This window comes from Nilaparvata lugens, chromosome 7, assembly GCF_014356525.2.
Source record: "Nilaparvata lugens isolate BPH chromosome 7, ASM1435652v1, whole genome shotgun sequence".
Lineage (NCBI taxonomy): Eukaryota > Metazoa > Arthropoda > Insecta > Hemiptera > Delphacidae > Nilaparvata > Nilaparvata lugens.
In genome coordinates this window covers 48,749,988-48,768,982 of record NC_052510.1, presented here as the reverse complement: position 1 = coordinate 48,768,982, position 18,995 = coordinate 48,749,988, and the positions used below count along the sequence as shown (strand labels likewise).

General features: G+C 35.3%; 1 protein-coding gene across 12 annotated transcripts in view; it reads right to left on the bottom strand.

Moving 5' to 3' along the window:
* LOC111059681 (lysine-specific histone demethylase 1A) overlaps positions 1 to 17,856 on the bottom strand; it is a 449,197-nt gene extending 431,341 nt beyond the window's left edge. For 11 of the 12 annotated variants that reach the window (XM_039433012.1, XM_039433010.1, XM_039433008.1 and 8 more), the window contains exons 1-7: positions 17,666 to 17,856; positions 11,937 to 12,228; positions 9,638 to 9,771; positions 6,087 to 6,248; positions 4,245 to 4,364; positions 2,378 to 2,554; positions 193 to 335 (exon numbers count right to left, since the gene is read on the bottom strand). In XM_039433012.1, coding sequence (XP_039288946.1) covers positions 193 to 335; positions 2,378 to 2,554; positions 4,245 to 4,364; positions 6,087 to 6,248; positions 9,638 to 9,771; positions 11,937 to 12,228; positions 17,666 to 17,704 — 1,067 coding nt within the window. In that variant the 5' untranslated portion in view covers positions 17,705 to 17,856. Of the gene's footprint in view, positions 1 to 192; positions 336 to 2,377; positions 2,555 to 4,244; positions 4,365 to 6,086; positions 6,249 to 9,637; positions 9,772 to 11,936; positions 12,229 to 15,348; positions 15,504 to 17,665 lie in introns of those variants that run through there. The other variant, XM_039433007.1, reaches the window with a different exon arrangement.
* Between the last annotated feature and the right edge of the window lie 1,139 nt (positions 17,857 to 18,995).

Sequence of the window (18,995 nt, the reverse complement as noted above, 5' to 3'; positions counted from 1 at the left end):
TCAAGAGCTAAATCACCCTGAACAACATTCTCAGCTTTTATAGAGAGACATGGCTGGGCTCTCAACTCAGGAATAGAGAAACCCACACAAGGTTAACTTTTCTAAGGTGATATCTGTGCGTAAATGCATTCTGCCGTCCTTTATGGAAAAATCTTCATAGAAATAGAGAATAGTAGGTAGGAAATGACTTACTTGATGACCCATTCAAGGGCTTGGCCGAGCGAGACAGGCTTGCCTCCTGCATAGTTGAAATCGAGCGAATGAGACAGGTAGCTGGTGGCTTCCAAAAGACGGTTGAATTCGCGCTCCACCATTTCATCCTTATCCTTCGGAACCTGCAAAAAACAACAGATTTCCTTCATTTGTTACAAATGTTCACACTTTCACTATATAAATATTTGGTGCAAATGTAACACTAAGGCTCCGAGCTCGGGATTTAGGTAAGTCCTAGACTTTGAACAGCTGGAGTCACAAAATTGGCTATCCAAAACGGGGCATAGTCGCAGAAAATAGTTGCAGCAAAAATCTTTATTTTCTCATTTCTATAATTGGAAACGTTTTTTTCCTTGACGAAATGATACATTCCTAAATAATTAAAAATAGCTGAAACTTTACTCAATTTTCTCTTTATTTTGTGTTCAATTTTCTAGTTTTTCAAAATTTTATTTGAAAGTGACTTTGACTACGACCCGTTTCGGAAAACCAATTCTCTGAATCCAGCTGTTCAAAGTCTAGAAGTGCTAGTCTAGCTGTTTAAACTCAGCTAAATCCCGAGCTTGGCCCAGAATATAATATAAAGTAGAAATATTTCGACTCACTACCTGTGAAGATCATTTCATCTTTAGACAAACGCACACAGCAGCAGACGAATGTACGCAGACAGAGGAAAAAATCTTTCCCGAGGTGTTTGAATGTTACAACGCACACAGACGTTTGCATTTCATTTTTTCCTCTCCTCATACAGACGTTTGTTTTTTCTCCGTCTGTCTCCTGTTGTGTGCGTTCGTCTTTAGTGTGAAGGCATCATCATTCAGTCAGACAATATCAATATGGAATTGTTTTAGATAATATAGAGAAGGAATTTATGAGTGAAAAATGCAAGAATAAGAGTGTAGAGTACAGACCATTGCAGGAGTCAAGTATTGATCAAAAGTCAAGAAACTGCTATAACCAACCGGATTTCACAATTATTTATTCTCACACACTTAATGTGTAGAGTTCATTATAATTTCTTGATTAAAGCCTAATCCATTCAGGAACATTTTTTTCTTTTTTTTTAAATTGATTGATCTTTATTGATTTATACAATAAGTACATCATCAAAAATTATTGGGAGAGAAAAAATAAGGTAACCTTATGCTATTCCTCTCCCAAATTTAGATAAGGTTACACATAGTCCGAAATAGGTTAAGTCTTGTAATCCTTCACTTCACAAAATTATCACTTCAAGAAATAATTTTGAAGGACCAAGAAAAAAACAAACTTGAAAAAACATTATAAGCATAGAGAAGCAAAGCATTTCATCTTTACATTACACTCCAGCCCAGTTCTAGAATTATTTAGAGACAGAATGTTTTGTAATGTTATTTCAAGTTGAAAAGATTATGACCCGGTTGCACAAATGCCTATTGAATATTAACCGTGATTAAATGCCACGAAAACCAATCAGAAAATCATTCTTTCCAAAAAAATCATTCTTTTCGTTCTCGTGGCATACAATCATGATTAAGCAAGATTTTGCAAGTGATAGTGCAACCGGGCCTTTGTTTTCTAATAATTCAATTCAATAGAACAAATTAAATACTTATTGGGGGTAAATCAGAATGATGTACTCCAAAACAAATAGGAAATCAGCTTTGGTTTCGCTATTACACCTGATTTTGCGGTCTATCCTGATGTCTACCTCACATATAATCAATCAATCAATGAATCAATTATCAAAGTTCATAAAATCATCAATCAATCAAACGTCATTAAAGTTCAACACTATGATTCACCCGATACAGCAGACATTTACAAATTCATAACACATTGCGCTATCTGCTAGGACTAAAAAAGTGGAGACTTGATCCTCAGCTGACAAAATATCAGCGTTTCCAGATTGTGTGAGTGTCACGATTTGAGACTTTTTGTCATTATTAATATAGCACCTAGTTGGAAAATAATAAGCTGTACTATTTTGACTTGAATTGATAAGAATATTGTTTATGAAGTTGATACCCATCGGCTTGGTCTTCTACAGGATAAGCGACTTAGGATAATAATTATTATTTATTCATTTACATTAACCAATGCACAAATCAAATACATGATTAGAAAAGGACCAACAGGACTAGCCCAAAACTGTTCCTTTTAATTAGCAATGAGAATAACTGACCGTTCCACCATTGGACTCGAACAGAGGACACTTCTGTCGTATCTTGTGCAGCTCCATGTTGATCTGCTTGGAGAGGACTGTGATGGGGTTTCCCCCCAACCCTGTCACCACCATCGCGCCCAAGTCGGCGATGTAGTTCGACTTGCGGAAAGTTGCTATGCGTCCTCCAACTCTATCCTGAAAAATTGCAAGTTAATTGAGTAAAAAAGTAGAAAAGTTGAGTAACAAGTTGAAAAAAGCAAGTCAAGGTTTAAGGGCCAAGCCATACATTGGGTAGGCGTTCAGGAATCAGCCAATCGGACAGCATCCTGCCCTACCAGCTCTGAAAACAACTGAAAAACGCTTTGTGTGGCTTGGCCCTTATTCAATCTGCAATTGAAACCGATCAACTTTTTATTTTCCTAGTATGTCAAGGTCTCTCATTTTCTTGATATCATCATCATCATCATCCACGGCTCTACAATCCAAAACGGATATCGGCCTCCTCCAGCAATCGCCTCCATTCTACTCTGTCCATGGCAGCTCGTCTCCAATTTCTTTCACCAAGCCTCCTTGCATCTTCAGTGACTGAGTCCATCCATCTCAGTCTTGGTCGACCAGGGCGTCTTCTTCCTTCCATGTTGTAATTCATGATTCTTTTAGGCGGATATGAATCATCAGCTCTTTCAACATGGCCTGCTCACCTGAGTCTCCCTACTCTGATACTGAAGACCCATGGTAGACGACATTTTCTTGATATACTGATGTTGAAATGCTTTATTCTCAGCATCTTTTGATGACGTTATAGAAAACAGCATTTATCAAGAAGCTAAACCATCGAACCATCCCGACAGACAGAATTCATGAGAACGATTGACTTCTATTAGTAGTATAGAGAAAAACTCTATGTGCCGCCAGAAAGAGCCACATACATTCCAATTTCATTTTCAAAGTTTTATTCAATTACTATAATAAAATACGTCAAAGGAATTAATATAACGCTATTTTACTAATTGTTTGATTATGTGCTTGTTCATGTTTACGCTAATCCACTTTAATCCCCAAGCTCATTTTATTTAAGATACTTGAGTCGCTTGACGACCATAATGTGAAGTCGCCAAGCAACTGAGTCTCGAGTCGCACTAGTGTGAGTAAAGCATTAGGGCCGAGACACACAAGGCGTTTTCTCAGACGAGTCCAGCATAGAACGACAGAGCAGGAAGCTTAACGATTGACTGATTGGGTTGGTGTATTGAAAATCAGCCAATCGGTGAGCTTCCTGTACTGTCGTGACATGCCGACTCATCTGAAAAACGCCTCGTGTGTTTCGGCCCTTTTAATGAACACGGTGATATCTAGTTAGCAATGTAAGCATTCTGTTAGGCTGGGCACACACCGATTAGTAAAGACAAGACTAGTCACGTTTAGCCACAATACTTCACATTGTTGCTTATGACGCAACTCACACTGATAAGTAATTGCAATTAGACATGACTCCATAAGCAACTATGTGAAGTACTGTGACTAACGTGACTAGTCTTGTCTTGACTAATCGGTGTGTGCCCAGCCTAAGGGTTGTAAACGTTTCGCAAAAATTTACTAATATGTTTTTTGTAGAAAAAACCTTGGCCGTGCTGAGTGAGAGTAGTCCAATCAAAACTCATGGAATTATACTTTCACTATACCAGTCATTACAGTGATACTGATGCAGCTTTCAAACCAAATTATTCATCATTGAATTCATACAATTCAAATAATGTCACGATAGAATCAAAGAATAATTTATAATAGTCAATTGAGAAAGTCTTGAAATGAGTACGGCTTTACTGAACACTTAAAAACGTAATTTTTCATAATGTTTGCAGGCGGCGGCAATATGTGAACTGACCCTTGCTTCGAGGACAACAACCTTCATGCCGAATTGTTGCAATTGCTGAGCAGCCGCCAGCCCAGCGATGCCCGCTCCTATCACAATCACCGTGCCTCTGTCGCCACCTGTCGGTATCGGCTGCAAACAAACATCAATAATTTAAATCATCAATTCAAACTTAAAATTAATATATTTAGTCAGCAAATGGCTTTATATAACCTTATAAATGGCCAATATAGATTAAATTATCATTGTTGTATGGCTAATTTCTTTACTATAATATTTTAACGGAATTTATTATAACTTTAATTCTGTGCTATCAAACATTGTCAACCATTTGTGGAATTATACAGAGTGGGGTGAAAAGTCCGAGAACGGCTTGATATCTAATGAACAAAGGTAATTTGACAGTGGCTGTGGTTGGGGATCCTACTAAAATTAAAAATACTGCTTTACTATGACTTCAAAAATATGGTCCGCCATCTTAGATCCGCCATATTGAATGCAACTTTTTTTTAAATAGGAAGGTGGTCCATGCGATACATAATTTCGATACGGAATTTCAAGAAAAAATGAATGACGAAAACCGCACATCGATATCTCAAACCGTTTCGAAGATACTCACATTATTAATCGATACTATTCAAAGCAGAAAGGGAAGAATAAAGTATGAGAACGGCTTAGTATCTCATAAAAAATGTGATTTCAAGGTGGGTGTGATTGGGGATCTTACTCAAATTAAAAATACTACTTCAATTTGACTTTAAAAATCTGATCTGCCGTCTTGGATCTGCCATTTTGAATGCAACTTCACTTTTTTAAATAGGAAGGTGGTCATGCGTTACATCATTTCGATAAGGAATTTCAAGACAAAATGAATGACGAAAACTGCACATCGATATCTCAAACCGTTTCGAAAATATTCACATTATTAATCAATACCACTTATCTATTTTCATTTCTGATTTCCAAGGTATTGATTTATAATGTGAATATCTTCGAAACGGTTTGAGATAATCGATGTGCGGTTCTCGTCATTCATTTTGCCTTGAAATTCGGTATTGAAATCATGTATAGTATGACCACCGTCCTATTTAAAAAAATGAAGTTGCATTCAATATGCCGGATCCAAGATGGCGGACCAGATTTTTGAAGTCATAGTAAAGTAGTATTTTCAATTTTAGTATCACCTTTGTGTATGAGATATTAGGCCGTTCTCGGACTTTTCACCCATTCCTGTATAATTCCACAAATGGTTGACATGTTTGGTAAGTTATAATAATTCTATGGTCGACATCAGAATTCAAAGAAGCATCAAGCCTAGGTTTTGTCAAAGAATAGTGAAATAGCACCACCATTCATTTCTACTCATTTTACATTTTTGACCAGGTAAATGATTTTTTCGAAATACAAATAAACCCACACATAAAAGATCGCTAATATTTTTATTCTGGCACATACCGCATGTATATTGGAGAAGTAGAATGTTCAAATTGGTCTTATTTCTTTTGCAACGCTCTCTTAATGGAAATAAGTTAATATCAAATGACCTGGCTGGTTCGGGTCTTGTGTAGGCTAATAGTTTTCTGGGCCTCCAACGTCACTCAATGAATGTTTATGACGTCTTCATGACTGTTTGTGACATATTAATGACTATTAATTTATGACGCCACTTGACGTGTTCTTCAATAACACGTTGATAAAATTAGCATGATGAGACCAGTGATCGAACCTGGAGCTTTGGAATTCAATGGCAGCATTGAACCCACTTGCCTATACCAAGTCCACTTTTTTATCAGACAAAATTTATCAAAATTATTCATTTTTATGAATTGGAATTTGTAATTTAATAAGAATTACCTTGAGACGCTTGAATATGCCAAAGTTGATGAATCCGTATCGCTGTAGGAAGGAATGCACCCGAGCCACGAGGGGAGCATCGCTGTTGAAAGGCGGCTCAATCAGAGGCATCGCATTCTCCAGCAGCAGCTCTTGTTTCGGATTGTCTAGCCATAGCTGCAGCTGAAAACAGACACAGATACGGTCAAAACTCAACATTTATCTTCCGTTTTTAAATGATTCTATCCTCAATTAAAACACAAATAGGAATTGTCAACCATTTTTATTTTATCACTTATATTCTATTTGTGTTTTTCATTATGGAAAAGTGTCACAATATCACATACAACACAAAATGATTCCATCCCTATACACAAATAATTAATAGCTTGAATCTTCCTAGGACAGTGGAATGAGAACCTGAATTTATACACTTGGATATTATCAAAGTAACCTTGAATATTACAGAGGCGGCTCCTCTTAAGGTTGCAAAGTTGCACAACCCCCAACAAACCAGGCAATAGAAAGATACTTTTATAACGTCTTAGAAACACCTCGATTTTTTGCTCTAATAATTATAAATTATTTTTTCAATTCCGACAAAATTCATACAACAGAGAGCCAGAACAGATAGTCCAACATTTTGAATTGGCGCGGTTCGAAGAAGAAACGCATAGCATTTGCAACCCCCTATGTCGCGTTCTTTATGTGGGAGAATAACATTGAAAGCTATTTAGGCCCGCCGCAAAGTGGAACCACGTTTATCTACGAAAAGCAACCCACGCCGTGGGATGGATATTTTATAAACCATTGCTATAGAATTATTCATTTAATCAATCAGCTGTCAAGTGGATTATTCTCTAGACATCTGTGTAATACATGTAATGAATAATCCACTTGTCAGCTGATTGATTATGAATAATTTCTATAGCAATCAATGGTTTACAAAACATCCCACGGCGTGGGTTGCTTTTCGTGGATTAGCATGGGTTTACTTTGCGGCGGAACTTAGTGCTAGAAAACCAGTTGGTTGCTATGACAACGGAAGGCGTTTTGATGAACACATGGTTGCAGCGTTCCTACTACAACCCAGTCATTGTATAGAAACTAACGATACGATACCAACAATATCGACCTATGAAGAGACTGCCTTCCTATCGATAGTCAATAATATCACACAACAGATGACGAGAGAACAGAACAAGTAGAAAAGTTTTGCTTTGAGTATTGTATTTGAGGATATGTAAGTGACTGTGTAATAAATTAAAGCTAGCCTATATTTATTCTATTGAAAATTTATTGGATGATTTATATAGTCCAATAGCAATTGAACTTGGAAAGTTTGGAAGACCTCCAAATCTTGAAAATTCCACACAAGCTGTAAAATTGGGTTTGCGTGAGTGCGTGATTAAAAGCGGCAGTTAAAAAAATATATTTGGGCTATTGTCTTTCCAGGCTGATAATAAAGACTGATTTAAAGATGATAATAAAGGCTGATAAAGACTAACAGTATTCTAAACAGTTTTAGGTTTTCTATTTCCTTCATCATCATCCTTATTTAAAGAGTTTGACAAATTTACGACAGAACTGGAGTTTGTGGCCTAGGCCCGACTTAACATTAAACACTGGTGTGCCTTTTGAATGCTCGCAACCATCGGACTCCCCCGGGTTTTCTATTTCTATTGTATTGTTCCAATCTTGTAACTTATTCATTTCCTTGTTATCTCTTACAGTGAATTGGAATTATGTTGAGAAAAAATAACATAATTCAAGTATCATGTAAGTTTAATGTAATTTAATAAAATAATAATCCCAATTTATTGCTTTCTTATTTACTATGAAAGTTAAGATTCATATCTGCAACCTCCAAACTACATTTATTATTCATAATTGAGAATGATATTGTATATATAAATGTATAATTTGATAAATGAATGAATTAAATATATTTACACCAGCCGGCACAGGTAAAATGACAATATTCAAGTGTTTTCATTCATGACAAGGAGTGCTACCATATGATGTACATGTAAGGGTGGAAACATGGTAGAGCTGCAATGGTAGCTTCTTCAAAATTGAGAATGTAATGCATGTATTTGAGTGGTACACTTAGTAATCCACTATCTATTCGCCACCTTAGAGCACCGCCATCGAATTACATGCATTGAACGCAGCACTCTTAAACGTGAAGCTACCTTCTCCGCTCCACCATATTCCCACCCTAAGCCCTTACACAATTAAGATGGAATTCGCTCAAAATGGTCAAAGCTCTATATATCAACTACAATGAGCCCCTTCTGGGAACATGGAATGTGGTGAATTGTCCTATTCACAATTTACAAGGTAAAAAGTTTCGCGTTCCATGGGAGGAATTTTGACAGATTCTGTACCAGAAACTAGTTCCAGTTCCAAGTTCCTACCCCACAGTCGAAGCCTGGTAAATTGTGACAGTTCAAACTTTCAGAGCTCTCATTGGTCGATTGAATTGTAGTCTGCTTGCTTCTCTGCGCAAGCGCTGATAGCTTGTTTGTTTACCATAGCATATCCATAGAATACATAACCAACAAAATGATTTTTGAAAAACATTCGCTAAATGAATTTTTCTCTATAGAAAATTTGAGAGTAATGAAATGAAAGAAATTCACACTTTTCTAGACTGTAAGTTTGTAAAACAGCCTTTGTTCATTAAGTGTAAATCAACTTCATAAGTGCGCGCCATAAGCTTGAACCAACGATTTTGAAATGGCGTTCCATGGGAACATTTGGTGATTGAAATGTTCAATTCATCACTGGAATTAGAACAATTTACCACTTTTTCGTGTTCTCAGAACGTACACAATATTCGAAAAGATATGGTTCAAGTTATCATAACTGAGTTAAACAATATAGCCAGACATAAATACAATCTACTCAAATGCACTTGCAAGTTAGTGAAATTTGTAAGAAAAAACTATATCAAGCCGGGCGACGGATTTGCCTAACAACTTCTTGTTCAGACCAAGTCCTTTTCCAATACAGTCACCTATGATTGTATGTGTATTTTTTCCATATCTATTGTATTAAAATGGAGTAATCGCCCAACTGTAAGCAATGTTGGGATGTTTATGCATCCCGTCACATAGACTCTATAGTGGGATGCTACACGATAGTTTGAGGAAATTAATCCAAGTATGTAGCCTAAAGGATTTTTCCCATATTGTAAATGTTTTGTTTTTCATGATTAATTAATACCTCTGACATGGGTTACATGACAGAAGAAAAATGTTACTACCAACAGGCAAGGTTTTGAAGATAATATTTCTCCAACATAAAGTCCAGTTAACGTAAATATCAAAATCTGCCAATAATATGAATAATGCTATCGTCAACGAAATAATCCATGGATTCTCATCCAATTAATGAATTCTCAGAATTCATGGATTATGAGAATCCATGGATTATGAATGGATTATTCAGAATGATTCTACTACTTGGATTCAGATAGTAACATTGATAGATTCACGGAGTTGAATTGAATAGTTGTCACTTTTATTATAAAAATAACAATGAATAAATCTAGGCCTATCACTCACCAGTCTGTTTCTAATGTGGAGGAAAACCTTTTGAGTTTGCGGCGCTCCCTGAGACACATCCGGAAAGCAGGACGCCTCAGTCGCTGTCATCTTATCGAACGGCAGTCGACTGTGGAAGGCTGCTCCTTCCAAACCTGCAATCAAAATTTCATTTTATAATTTTTTTATCGGGGATCATGCTCACATGAGCTTTTTACTTTTGAGTGGGTAATGGAAAGTACGAGGGTGATTTGATGAGATGATCAAACATCCATGACTACCAGCGAGATTCGAACCTACGACCAGGTAGCGCTTGCAGACTGAAGGGTGCAAAGCCATTTACATACATATAGATTTTTGGACGTTGTTCGATATTTTGAAATTCTTATGAAATCTACCAGATTGAACGGAACTTGGCAAACACATGAAAAACATCATCTGTATGCTAAGTTATGTTTAATCCCATAGAATTTATCAAGACGGCAAAAAACGTACGTCCAAAAATCAATGTTTGTACAACTATATTGAGGTTTACGTTATAATAGCAGTGGAGAAAAATAGGAGAACAACGTTGAGGAGGCACTCTGCTGTTTCATTCTCAACTTGACTATTTTTATAGAATCTACACTAGTAAGTACTTGATCATTTTTACACTCTAACACTGTATAACGTGCACTTTTTATTCCCAACGTGGCTGTTTTTAATAATTAGCAATCAGTCCGAATTCACCTAACGACAGTTAGCGTCAAATTATGAGTCTCATAAATTAAATCACTACCCTAAAATATACATTTTTTGTTCCAACTCTATCATTAGTGATTGTATTAACATCTTAGTAATACTCTAATTACGATAAAAAAAATACCACATACGACTTATAAGAAGTGAAGAGGAAAAGAGAAATCATGGATTTAGCAATTTTTCGCAAAGTTGAAAAAAATTAGCTATAACTCGCTTCCTATTGAATATAGAAAAACTTTTAAGAGATTAAAATTGTAGAGAATTTAATGCTCTTCTAAAAAGGATAAAGTGAGAATATTGATTGAACAATTGGTTTTGGAGATATCGTGAAAAAACTGAAAAAAGTACGAAAATCTCGTGGTTTTCAGGCTGCCAAAAGTTATGCCATCAGAAATTTTGGTGGAAAACCATAGATTACTCTTACTAGTACCCAAATGGACCGATTGAAACAATAAAATCAATTACCTTAATTTTTGTTTGGTCCGATGTACTATTTGATTGGGCTAACTTGCCATTTGAGATTTATTAATAACATCTATCACTTTTTGACAATTACTTCTTCAAGATGGCTTCCTCCTGAACGAATACACTCTTGAAATCTGTGTTGAGATTCCTAAACGATTGCTGCAACATTTCAGCTGGGTTATTGTTAATTTCATTTTGAATTGTCTGTTATGATTCAACCACAGTTATTGGCAAAGTTGTGAAGACGTTTGATTTGAGATAGTTCCACAAACAGAAAATCGAATGTGGACAGGTCATGGTACCAGGAAACGCAGCGATCAACACAGTTTTCAAGAGTGTATTCGTTCAGGAGGAAGCCATCTTAAAGAAGTAATTGTCAAAAAGTGATAGATGTTATTAATAAATCTCAAATGGCAAGTCTTGAACTTTACATTGGTTTGAATAAAATAATTTTTGCCCTTCCCACTAATGTTTTATGGCGTTTTTAAAAGTTCCCGTTATTCTGTGTCACTCTGTATTTTGTTAATTAATTATTAATTCTACATTGTTAAAAGACGATCTGGCAACAGCGCAAAGCGAGAAAGAGATAGCGCTATCCGCTTTGTTGAATGATAGACAAGGATAGCAATACCATTGTTAACCAAACGCTTTCATTATAACGTGGACCTCACTATAGACATAGTCGACTCGCTATCCTGACCGGCAAATGAAATACAACATGACATATTATATAAATGCAAATTTGAATAACTACCTTGTCAATACCTATTCCCCTGATTTAGATTGAGTTATCAAGGATACTCTGGATCTTGTAAAAATATTAACAAAATTAAACATTATACAACATGCCATGATAAATTTGAAAAAAAATTAAATAATTCCACTATCAATGCCCATTCTCTTGATTTCATCATCAAGAAGTGTGGATATTTTCAATCAAAAGCAATAGATACATGAACTACTTTGAGATTTTTGAGTCTCTAGAAAGATTACTGGATGCATTCAAGTCAAGGAATAATTAATCAATAAAATTGAATGGAAATGCCATTAAAAGCCTTTCAGTTTCTTATGTTATAAAAATAAATCCTCAGTCTCATCAACTCTTGAAAGTTACCAGTTGGATCATCCTGCTCGGAGTCCTGTTCAGCCTCCTCCTCCTTGTCGTTCTTGGGAGTGGAAGGTCGCTGCGCGGACCCGCCCCCGGGGGTGGCCGTTGGCGAGGTGTCGCCGGGCGTAGAGGCGGCGGTAGGCGATGTCTCCGAATCGCGCGGTTGTGGCGACTGCTTCTCGGGCGTCTGCTGCAGCTGCTGCTGCTGCTGCTTCCTGTCGCTGCCGCCAGCGTCGCTAGTGTCGCCCTCGTCCGCCGTCGAAAAGCTGCTTTCCTCCGTGTTGCCGCCCATATCAACCTACACAAAACCGATAACAATCATTTCGTACAAAAAATAGAGCTTTCATTCTGATACAATCATTTAAAAATGATTATTTCTTACAGTCTATATTGATTTGTTATCTTAGGGTCCAATTCCTAAGGCCCTGTACACATGACGGCGTTAGACGCCGCGTTTAACGCGCATTGGCAAATTGTGATACCGAACACATGGTACGGTAAACGCCGACGTTGATCTAACACGACACGACGTTAAACGCCGCGTTTAAAGATCGGTTGTCAACCGCGCGTTTGACACATACGATCACCTATTCACTACAAAAGCGCGCGTTCGACTGAGTGCATGTGTAGCCAACGTTCCAATGCCCAGTATAGTAACTCGAAGCGAGCTGCAAACGCGGCGCTTGATGTGGAAACTACAAGCACCCGTTTTGCCGACGCTTTTTCAAAGCGCGCGTTTGCATGTATACGATCCCATTGTATCTATGAATGTGTCAAACGTGCGTTTGACAACCGAGTGTTAAACGCGGCGTTTAATGTCTTCATGTGTTCAGGCCCTAAGCGACGACTGTACGACTCTAGCCGCGCGACAACTGTATTAACAGATGTGGTCCATATTGATGCGCCTCCGACGGGCAGGGCATGTGCAAAGAATGTCCGAAGCACAAAAGCCAAGGAAGGTGTTTGTCGGTCAGCCTGGGGGAAAACGACCTGATGGGAGACCAAGAGAGCGATGAGAAGGAAGGGTACTAATAAAATGTTGCTTGTAAGAGGATGAAAGAGAGCAGCGATAGACAGTGATGAATGGAGGAGATGTTCGGTTGAGGCCAGAGCCCGACTGGGGCTCTGAGAAACATGTATCATCTTATTTTGCAATCAAAATTCTACATGAAGAACCAATTTTACAAAAAATAATAAATATGAGAGACAAAAATTTAAATTTATTTGTTCTTTTTGAAAATTTATACAATTACCTACAATTTCATAATATTCAAAAATATAATTAACATGAGGTTCAAAAGAACTTCAAGCTGAAAACACACATATGAGTGACAATAAAATGGAGTAGAGGATCGGTAAATAAATATCTAAATGAATAGAATTTTATTGCCATTAAACCGAGCGAAGTGAGGTCTAAGATTCAAGTCGACGGTTTGGCATTTCTCTTGATGTTTAAATGTTTATGGGCCGGTTTCCGAGCTCTGGATTTAGAGTCCTAGACTTCAAACAGCTGGAGTCAGAAAATTGGTTTTCCAAAATGGGGCGTAGTCGCAGTCATTGTCATAGTCACGTTTGAAATAAATTTCGAAAAACTAGTAAATTGAACACAAAATAAAATGGAGAGAAAATAGGATGAAGTTTCAGCTATTTTGAATTATTTAGGAATGTCTAATTTCGACAAGGAAAAACGATTCCAATTATAGAAATGAGAAAATAAAAACTACGACTACTGTTATAAAAGCTGCGACTACGCCCCGTTTTGGAAAGCAAATTTTCTGACTCCAGCTGTTTAAAGTCTAGGACTCAGCTAAATCCCGAGTTCGGAAACCGGCCCTAAATGTTTGAATGTTTATATGTTGCGCATTTACGGCGAAACGCGGTAATAGATTTCATGAAATTTGACAGGTATGTTCCTTTTTTAATTGCGCGTCGACGTATATACAAGGTTTTTGAAAATTTTGCATTTCAAGGATAATATAAAAGGAAAAAGGAGCCTCCTTCATACGCAAATATTAGAGTAAAAATAAGACTATAGAATTATTCATCATGAATCAGCTGACAAGTGATTACACAGATGTGTAGAGAAGCCAGTCTATTGCTGTATTTCCATAAGGTCTATAGTTTCAATCAGGTACTTGTGGATGAGAATACTGCGTGAGGTCTACTGTTCACAGAACTACTAGTCTAATTCAATCTATTAGGAATTCATTTATGATCATTAAAGCCTAAAATGCAGAGGTTTTTCATTACAGCCATCAAACTCAAACAAAGGTAATCAAGCGAATTATTCATGAACTTCTAGTTCTAGTCTGACTAGATCTTAACTTCTAGTAGATCTTCTACTAGTTTTTAAGCCTTTGACAGGATTTCCCCTTTTGCAGACAAGAAGGGGAGCTGGAACCAAAGGGCGATGTAGGGTATGGATAGGAAAAACAATCGAAGGGTGGCCAACTGCAAATCAGGAGCATCTTACAATAATCAACCCTCTTCACAAAATCAAATGCACCCAGACATAGAAAAACTGAAAAGAGGAAACTTTCCTACCAATGATCAACATAAATTCATTGTTATTTAACATTACAAAATTCTTGACATCGTCATCAAATAAATAAGTAAAGCTTTACTTTGAAATCATTCAATGTTGAATGTTTTCAAACACTCAAGAATTTTTATGAATTTGAAAAGGTAAATTCACATGGACTAGAAATTTATTTTCAATTTATTGTGTAAAATACTTAGAATTATATTATAGAATTCAACTTGAAATCAATAGAACTGAACTTTAAGCAAATTAATACGGTACCTACCTCTAACATATGTTTTTGACCTTGAAAAAACTATTTAATTATGATAAATCATTCATTCAAGTTGCTTTGATACAATATCATTTCCAAAGGCTTTCCTATACTACTAGCTTATTGCTTATTTCATTAGATTGAACATTGAGTATTAGATTGAATTGACAGTCAAGGTACCGCATTTGAAAATGACCGAAATGAATTACAAATGATTTGAATCAGTTTATTTTACTATACACACAAAATAATATATTTTCAATCAGTTTATATCAACTCCTATTTAGAGAAAACTGTGCACAAAATTTCAACATTAATTGTATTGATTTTTTGAGTGTTATCAATGCCTAATTCAACTGCCAGAGTCTAGCATACTTTACGGCTAAAATTCCTGCACAAAATAAAATTTAGAGTACATTGTAGCCATTCTTAGAACTATTCTTCTAAATATATGAGGTATTAGGATAAACATAATAATAACTTCATATTGATAACAGGAATTGAAGCTTCAATTGGCGGGTTATAACATAACCTTCTCCTCACGTGTAGAGCCGTTAGCAAGCCGGACAGGAAAAATAACTCAGATCAAAAACTCTTATATTAGAAATATTTAATATATTTACCTTTGTCTTCTTTCTGCGACTCATCGTACTTGAATATCAATAAACTGGACTAATAAGATAAATGAAACGCGAATGACAAACGATTAGGAACGATAAGACGCGAACAAAACAATTTCGGCATTCGGCGTAACAACAATGGCGGGATGGTGAAGAAGAGTGAGCAAAGGCAGCCAACACAAATACTGAATATTTATTGAATGATTTTCAATCAGTAAAAAGACGAATATATTGATCCACTTTCAGGTTATTTAGGAATAATATTACAAACGTGAATAAATTCTAATTTTAAATGTATAATTGAACTCTTTTGTTTTAAATTATTTATTTTCATTCTCATATCTTTACAGAGATAACTTACAGATCAAAAAGGTCATGGAAGCGTTTGGCTCCAATTTTCAAATTTTAATTTGATATAAACGAATTACGGTAGATAATACCGTGGGTAATATAGTTACTGTCAGGTCTATTACGGTATGTTATCTGGACAACTTACGTTATTTGAAATGCTCACGTCAAAAAATGTGCATTTTCCATTCATAAACTGAAACATTCTTGAGACTATTGAATGCACTTTATAGCCTATGATAAAGGAAATAATATCGGTTTATAAAATAATGTAGGAGATAGGAAATTAACGAATGATGACGCATCATCATGTCGTCTTAACGACTACTGAACTGATTGACGTTGATCACGTACCGTACGGTACGTGACATTTTGCATACGGTACGGTATAGATTCCTAATTCAAAGGATGGTTATAGGCTTATTTTCAACTCTTCAAGGTTTCATTACGTCAAGATTTCAGTTTATAAAGTTTTTAATAGGAACCTTGCTGAGCTGGTCGGGTTATCTGTTAGTCTTAAATAATTATCATCAAGATAGTATATCATAATATATTACCAATATGCACATTCATTTTGATAGTATGCACGATAGTTGATGATGATATAGTTGATATAATATATCATAAAAATATAATACATACCTTATGCATTTTTGAAGTTTATATTATGTATTACCGTACCATATTACCTAATTAATTACTGTACCATACGAAATTTATTGTAGCAGGTTGCTGTATATAATTATATACCAGTGATTATATCATTGCTATCATAATTTTTATTTTTTGTATCAAACTTTATTTGTTAAGGTACCTAACTTGTTTTGTAAAATTGTTGAAAGTAGTGTGAAGCCATAAATTTTCATTTTGAGTCGCCAGAATATTTATTATTATTACATTAAAATAACTTATTTTTGAACTTAACAACAGCTTGAAATACTTTCAATCAATTTAAATCTATTTCTGGAACTCACTTCTACTATCAAAAGTGTATTATAGATAAACAGATCACTGATAAATTATGAACTAGCAATACCATTTTGAACACGCTAAAATAACCCTACTGATGCTTTCATAGACAATACGGTACCTAAACAATTTACAAAAAATAGTTTGTTTTTATTTGAAATATATCATAATCAATAAAAAATGTGTCGAAATATTATCTATGTTTGCTTTTCTCATAATTTTCAATACCGGTACAGTAAAACTTTTTTTATGATTTCTATCACCTATAATTTTCTAAAATTCAATTAAAATCTGAGATAAATTCCTTCACTTTGGAATTAGGCTGCTATATATTATCACCAGAATCTAATTGACCTATATATGGTTAAAGAAAAAGTTCAATTGAAAAAATCATTATATCATTATTTGAACAGCTCTTTAAATTACTATATTGTCATTCATGATATTTTTCAAGTAAACAAAAAGAAATAAAAATTACCTGTAAAATATGACCATAGTTATACTTGAAACGTTAATGGTTATACTGCTGAATCTGGATATGACAGCAATTATTGCCATATTATTTCGGAACTTGTTTGTAAGCCGTCTATCTTTCAATTTATTTTAAAGCCAATTATTAACTTAATAAATCTCAATTTCACTAACGAAAAATATACGTAACCAGATTCACAGATAGTAAAAATTTATCATTCATATATCTTAAAGATATCTTTCAATTCATCTTAAAGCCAATTATTAACTTAATAAATCTCAATTTCACTAACGAAAAATACGTAACCAGATTCACAGATAGTAAAGATGTAAGACTGTCATAAATATATGTCACTAATAATAGCTTTATTATAGCCATTGATGGACGAAGAAACTTAAGTAGTACTGGCTTGCATCAAGTTGAAAATTTCATTGTTCAATGAATAAAAATGAAGACCTCTGCCGACAGTTGACTTCAACAATGATTTTGCAGAAATTTAATATTTTTTAAATTCAGATTAACTTCACTTACCGGCACCTTCTTTTTTAATAAGAAGTATTTCCACGGCATTCTGCTTTTTATTTCAAAACTGCTGGCATCTAAAACAATTAATGAAATATTCGTAATTTCACGACCCGCACAGCAGACTCCACACTGATTACTGGCCCGATCCAATTCAAGGAATATCTTTAGTTACTTTATGTTTCACATTTTTTCTTGTTGAAGCACTACTGTTCAAAATGTTGCCTTGTCAACTGTACTTGTTGTTGTAAAGACTACTATCAAGAGTGTTATTATCTGTACTGATAATCATTTATCTCTATGTAGGCTACTGATAAATCAATCCATTCATCACAATTCATAAATACCTTACCGGTATTTCGTTCATTAATTCCTAGACAGGATAGGTGATGTAAATAAGAAATACATTTTTAAAATCAAAATACACACAAATATTTAATTCTCATAGTACTCTTTCAAGCTGTGAAAGGGATTTTTGACTAGAACATTATAAAGCGCATATCTTTAAACTTCAAAGACGGCAAATGTCTCATTTCTAGTGGAAGGTGACTGAAGAGTCTCAAGTTGCGTTAACACCAAAGTTATTAACAAAATGTTTATTTTCCTATCCTTATAGATTCTATTAGATTGAACATAACTTATCATACACATGATGTGCATTACAAATGCCTCACAAACATGTGTTTGTCAAGCTCCGTTTAATCTAATAGAATCTGAAAGGACGGAAAAATAAACATTTTGTTAATAACTGGTGTAAACTCAGCTTTAAACCTACATTTACATGGCTTCGTAAGTTCTTTGATAACCGTACTTGTGGTATATGCAAATTATGATAAAAATAATTGACTTGTAAAAATAATTAATGTTGTTTAAATCATATATTTATTGTTATGTTTTAATACACGTACGGAATGTTCTTAAATTAAGCACTGACGGAATGACATATAATCTTATACCACCTTAGTAAACGATTACTTCATCAACAACTTTGCTGTCTTTATAGAAAATACCGGTATATTTCATTACTATGACTTATGGGTCAATTTTTGTTGAATTTGTGAAATAATACTATTTTCGCCACACTGCACAGAAAGCAGCTGTTTTCCAGTCCCTACGTAGATCTGAAAGACATTGTTTGCAGACGACTCTCGTCTGACGTCAGAACAGGTTTCTTTCCGGCTAAGGCCGGAAAGAGTACCCTTTCCGGCCGCTTTTTGAATTTTTTTAAAATGTGTTTGGAAAACGGTGCCATATGGTGCATTGTGTTCAGGAGGGTGAGATCGGAAATTTCCACCCCACTTTGAGTACCCTATGACGTCTGGTTCTTGAGATATGAGAC